This window comes from Atta cephalotes, assembly GCF_000143395.1.
Source record: "Atta cephalotes unplaced genomic scaffold scaffold00044, whole genome shotgun sequence".
Taxonomy (NCBI): domain Eukaryota; kingdom Metazoa; phylum Arthropoda; class Insecta; order Hymenoptera; family Formicidae; genus Atta; species Atta cephalotes.
Window position 1 is genome coordinate 66,258 of NW_012130108.1, and position 6,992 is coordinate 73,249.

The window sequence follows — 6,992 nt, forward strand, 5'->3', positions numbered from 1 at the left end:
TTTCCCACACCTAATATATATAATATAATTTAATATGTTAGATTTTTAGAGAACATGTTTCATTTGAATAAGCTTATATACATTCGTTAGGCTACACATGGATAAATGGCAGATAAAGAAAAATGTCTCTTCGAAATATTATGGGAATTCGGGCAAAGATAAGACTTTCGGGATTCTCGGGAAGAGAGAACCTACCACCTAGTCTTCTTGCAAGGGTGCGTTCGAGTCCTTTCCTCCGCGGTTAGGGTGGAATAAAATGATACTTGCTTCATATTTCGCAAGTCCAACTTTCGTCACGTGAAATGTCTGTACTTTTACCGCAGCACTTTATATTTGAAACACTATATTCCTGTCACTCCTACGCAGTCGCAGTCGGTGTGATGTAACTTTTATCAAGACTGTCTAATCTAATCATCTTTCGCATTCTTACTGGTTTTCTAAACATACAAAGTAACTGTAGGAGCAATCGGCTTCTTCTTGTAGAACATCCTGGGCTGTTAAATGTATGCTCATGAGTCGACATTCTAAATATACACGCTCGTTGATAGGCGCGATTTTGTGTAAACAATCATACAAATCTTCTGTCATAAAAGACTTATTACAATTATGTATATAATCTGTGTCGCATCTGGTACATCGCTCGCGCCGATTACGTCCCAATTGATCAAATCTCAAGCACGTGGAGTGCGTTAGCGGACTGAATACCGTCGACATTCTGTCAGCTAATAAAAGCTAATGAACGTTAACTAGATCTATGCATATCATATTGTCAATCAAAATTTAATTAATGACTGAACGTAATTAATTATTCTCGAAGAACATTTATTTCCAGTCCATTTTTTTTCCGAAAAAAAAATTATAAAATAGAGCCTAAAGCCACTTTAAAAATATTTTAGCCTCGTTTTGAAACAATTATTACAGATTCCGTTCCCAGAACAATAGAAAACATGCGTTTTTCTTCTTATATTTCTTTTATCATTAATTTTATCTATCTATTTATTAATTTTATTTATCTATCTATTAATTTTATATAAAAGATATCTTATATATTCAGAACTTACATAACTCATTTGAATCACCTTTTCTATAAAAATACACAATTTTTAGCTATTTATTAAAATCAGTTACTAGAAAGTATATAAATTGCCAGAAAATTTATGATTTTCTTTAAAATGTATACATATGACTGGACTGGAAATCGTTCTTTGATTTAAGAAAGGACAAGAAAATCCCCATATGGCATTGTCAAACAATAAGTTTTAGCTATACAATATTAGGGATCCTACCCTCCCTCAATTATATTCGTTTAGGTCTTGGAGAGAAAACTACAGCTGTGCTACAAAGCAGCTGAAATATTTCGTATCAATACAAAAGCTATTTCGCAGTCAATGTGTAACCTTCGTTTCTTCATGCGTAGATGACAATAGAATTACGATCACGCGCCAGATTTTTTTACACTGATCGATGGAGCATAAGATTTTGTCGTATATAATTTTTTTGAATTGCAGTTCATAAAATAATTAAACAATATTACATAAAAAGACAAAAATAATGATGAAAATTATGTAGCAATAATTCATAACATTATTCAGCGTTTTTAAAATGCTCGAATAAATATAGCACGATTATTTTAATGTCTTCGTGTATTGAAATATGTTAAAGTGAAACACAACAACAAATAAAACATTTTCACGCTGCAAACTTTTGGATTATTGCTATTTTTACATAATTATTTGAAAAATCGAAGTCCAGTGTCTATATAAATAACGATAATATAATCAATAGTGAACAATGATAATATAATTTTATAAAAATTTCTAATCCATCTCTCGCATTCTTTTATTACGTTCTTTTAATACATGAATTTGCTCTTAGAAAAAGTCTGCGAACACAAAGTCAAGGTGAGACTGAGTAGTGTGTGACGTGCATACAATTACAGCTCCGCTGACAAAAATCATGTGAATTAAATTAAAAAACCAGTAATTAAGTTTCAACGTAGAATGGAATTTTCGACGAATAAAATGAGAAAATGTAGTAACTACAATAGTAACTACAATAGTAACTACAAACAAACTGCTTTTGGAACACATGTACATCAAATGAATTATACGTGCAACATGTTCATGATGAAATACAAACAGCTGTAATCAATTCTGTAATATAATATTACACAAGTCCAGTTTTCTATTATTTTTAACAATGGACTTCAAGTTTATCAGACTAACTTCGATTGACTCAGACTAATTTCACTTACACGAAAAGGTTTTGTTGAATAGTATCTAAAAATTTAACTAGATCTAAACAATTTTATTGAATCATCGGAGTAATTATATACGTATAAACATTCAAACCGATTACTAAAATGTCAAAACTTTTTGCAGCATTATTATTATTATACTGAGATGCCATATATATAATTATTTTGATAAGCTAATAAAATTTTCAAATCTAAATCTAGCAAATTTTTTAGATTTAGCAAAATTGTTCTTTTTGAAAAAATAAAATCAAGGAGAAGAACCTAATTTTTTCCGAAAAATATAAAAAAATATTAAAAAAAACAGGTTATTCCGAAATTAATGATAGAAATTAAAATTGAAAATAGTAAATAATATTTACCGACTATATACAATATAATTTTTACCGTCATTCATACTTCAAGTTTTGTGATAATGAGGCACAAAACTTCCGTGATAACGTACAGTATACATATTCTTTCTATTACAAAAGAGTATTTTTTAAAATAAAGTATATCTGTATTACGCTTGAATAATTTTGTTATAAGTTTTCTTAACATAGACACAACTTGTTAACACATTTTTGAGAATACACATGCATAAAACAAGCATTTTTCGTTTAATAAAATAAAAGCTTAGACACAATGAACAGAATAAGGGAAGTTGAGAGGTTAAGAAAGAGTCAGAATAGGAAAAATCCTCCGTCTCTGACGTCTTTTATGTCTAATAATGTTAATCCCTTATGTTCAATTTTGTATTTCTTATTTTGTTCAATATATCTGGTATTACCCATCACTTAATTGGCTTGTTTTTTTTTTATTAATATTCAATGTTTAACAGAAAGAAATTAATTCATAAATTAACAGAATTTTTATAAATGATCATGATAACGAACTTTATTGTTGAACTACTTGCTTATTCAAACACTTATATGTGAAAAAAATCTTAAGTTTTAAAACCATTGACAAATAACGTTGAAATTGTTAAAAGAAAAAAATCGGAAAAATATGGCAATGAAAAGAATCGAAAATAAAAACTATTTTTTCTTTCAAAATTTCCGAGAATCTTCCTGGGCTAAGAACATTATTCTGCACTGAAAAAAATTATATATTTGACTAAATTAATTTAATTGTCTTTATTTCTTTCGTTGTGAAGAATGTATGTATGTATATAAATCTACAATATGTCTAATTATATACATAATTCTTCATCGGAAGACATAAAGACAAATTAAATTAATCTAATCAAATGAATAATTTTTTTCAAAAGCGTGTGTAATTGCATCACACTTATTTTCTAGCTTGCAATTTATTTTCTAATGATTATAGAATATTAATGATAAAAGTTAGTCAACTGGTAAAATAATTAATTTAATTAATATGAAATGAATGATGATAAATTAATGACGGCAAGACTTCATACGTGTTCTAAATGTAAAATATTTCTAATAATTGTTAAATCACTTGTCCAGATAGAAACGACCGAAACCGAGCATTAGATTGCATGTAACCGAAAATTTGAATCAAAACGCTGACTGTGCGAAACGCATACCGGTACTGCAAAACGAGTGTTGCAACCGTGCACCGTCAACGGTCGTCGTGAAACTGTTCGACCTGAACCCTGAGAACATTATCCCACCCTTGACTGAGCTTTACACGTGTTATATGGCAGTGCCGTATATAGAGATTGTGACAGAAAATATCAAAGATGATCGAAAAAAATTAATTTTAGAAAAAAATTAATTAATTAACGTTTTACGAAATTTAGTTACCAAAATTAACTACCAAAATTAAAGATTAATTAAAAAAAATTATTTCGCATTTTGCATCTGGCATTAATTAAAATAGTAACACATTTTGCATTTGTTTATAAGCATTTTTCAGTAATTTTTATACTTATAGAAAGAGCAAGTAATTAAGTACTAAATCCAACAAAAAAATTAAAATTATTATTTTATAGAGAAAAGAAAAAAATAAAGTGTAAAAAATTGTAAGTCATTCGTTACACATTTAAAGATTAGAAATTCTTGCTATTTTAATTAAGAGTAGATTTATAATAAAAAATATAATGAGAAAAGAGAATTCTAATAAATTCTAATAAGTTTAGAAAAGTGACTCTTATCAATTTATTTTTATATTTATTATGTGTGATTGTTACATAACATTTTGTGAAGTTATATTCGGTGAATATGTGTGCGTACACGAAAAAATGGTCATTGGAGAGAAAGTAGGCGACTCCGAAGTAGGTTCCTTCTAACAGAGTTTTGAAATCACTGAATCCGATGATCAAATCACATTTACGATTCTTCTCATGGAGTATTTACAAATACCAACCTTTGTACGATATTGATCGAAGCATGGAATTCAAAGAAAATTGTCACAGTATTCTGTCGGCCTAATTAATCCTTGTTCGAAGTCGTTAATTTTATCGTCTATTCATTCGCTAAATTATTTAAATTTTTTACATAATAAATAATGACATTTTCAATATTTTTGATAATTTATTTAACGTGCGCAATCGCAAATAAAATACAATATATTTAAATTAAATTATTGCAAAGAATTAACAAAAACATAAAAATATAAAAAAAGCTGGGTGTGGACCAAGACATTTAATTAATTAAGTTTAATTAACTAGATGTCTTATTCATGTAGCCTTTTTATATTTATATTAATTTATTTCCAGTAATTAAACATTTGAATTAACTAAATTTAATTACATTAATTAATTAATTTAATCGATTAATTTAAAAAACATTTAGTTTAATTAGCTAATAATCCAAATTTTGTGATTGTAAATAAAAAATATTACAAATCATCAATAAAACAGTAGAATAATGTAGGATTTTCCAGAATAATAAATTGAATAGACGACACAATTAGGTGAGTAGGCTTTGTAGATGATGTTACCAAGTTTTTACTCGCCGGCGCCAGTGTGAGCCGGTCGTTCCTGCGAGCTACCGAAAGAATTCAACCATGTCTAACCGGGAGAACACGTGATAGGATTACAGGATGAGCAAAGGGCAGCTTAACCTACAACTACAACCCATTCATACCGAAAAAAACCTTTTCTCTCTCGACTTACTTACTCGTAGCTGCCATGCTGCCATAACGGATTTTTAAAGCGCATCGTTCCGCCGGCACCGTTGGCGGTAACACGAGTATTGTTACGGAGTTTTACTCTTGCCGTTGGTACGGTCGCGATCGCCGCGATCGATGACGGATACGATCGTAACTGCACAGCCACAAAGGCATCTCGAACGATTTCGCCGGCGTGCTCACGCAGGAGATGCGTGTGCACGCATGTATAATACGCGCGCGCACGCTATGCAGGACAAGGGATTCGTGGAGCGTGGAGCTCAGTGGAGCTGCTGCGTGAATTGAAAACCATCGAGATTGGAGACATTGGTGTGGAGAAACATTCTCCAAACGGTTCTCGCATCGATTCGTGACAATGGAAACGCGACGAATGACATTAGGTAAATTCTGCTCCAAATTTTCCACATCGCGGAAGATTGAAGTCATCGAAATAATAAGAAATAACCGGGTCCTGTTATTTCTTGCAGCTCTCAGTTTTCTGGAGCTCGACGAAAGAACTCCGGATTGCGAAACGCGAAAACGAATCATCGTAATGAATAGAGTTAAATAAAAAAAAAATCGGACTTACGCAAAGAGGTTAGCCTCATTGTTTTTCTTTTTCTTCGAGTGCATCCAGTTGCGAATGTGATGTTTCTTGCTATTAGTCTCTTTTTTATGTTTGCGCGATTTACCAAACATATTTCGATGGATAAGGATGAAGAAGGACAAATAAAAGCACCAGTAGTCGTATCACACTGGGCGTTTAACAAACATGCGTGTCTTTAATTTCACGCCTTCTTAACATACGTCGAGTATTTAGCTCCGCCGTCGATGCATACTTAATCTTCCGCGATCTCACCATCGGCGAAAAGTCCACGTGAAAACTGCACTGAAAAAATTCGTGCGATACCGACAATAAGCAACTACCAACTAAAAAAGAGAAAGATTCAGCTTTGTGTGTCACGATACGAGTAACTGTACAGGCAGGTAATGAATATGTGAATGTACGTATCATAATGCCATATGACGCAGACGATGAAGGATACGGGAGAGGATTGAGCGATGATGTTTGCGTGGATTTAACACGCTGACTGTACTGCTTGTGTGTTAATTAACTAAGCGAAAGCCTAACGAAAGAGATCGCATGCTAACGGTATGGTAAATAAATTAAGGTAATTTCGAAGAAATGTATCACATCATTGGTCTTTAATTGACTTCTTATTGACGATGCGTAGAATAGAGAAATACAATTACCTATAATTATAGTTATTACACTGTATCTCTGATAGCATTCAAACCGTTAATGATGAGTAGTGTACATCTAAGTGCTCGTATTTGCACTACCATGTATCTCAATCTCGTGCAATGATGAGAAAACATTCAATCAATTTTGTTACATTTCATTCAGTTATTTGTTTCTGAATCAGAGCAATTTTATTAATGATAAACGTGAAAGAGAACGATTTTGTCGATTGAAAATATTTAAAATTTACTAGATCTGAAAATAATTTTATTAGATCACCAAAATTATGTAACGCCCAAGCTAGTTGCTCGAATATCAAAACTTTTTGCGATACCTCTCATTATGTTTGAATGTCCTATATATAATTATTTTGACGATCCAATAAAATTCTTTTCAAATCTAAATTAAACTTTGAAATACTTCATTCTTTCCGTGCCT

At 31.1% G+C, this 6,992-nt stretch overlaps 1 protein-coding gene across 1 annotated transcript in view; it reads right to left on the minus strand.

The window, feature by feature from the left end:
• LOC105622352 overlaps positions 1-6,010 on the minus strand; it is a 7,130-nt gene extending 1,120 nt beyond the window's left edge. The window contains exon 1 of the mRNA XM_012203771.1: positions 5,901-6,010. Within this exon, the coding sequence (XP_012059161.1) occupies positions 5,901-6,010 (110 nt within the window). The remainder of the gene's footprint in view (positions 1-5,900) is intronic.
• Between the last annotated feature and the right edge of the window lie 982 nt (positions 6,011-6,992).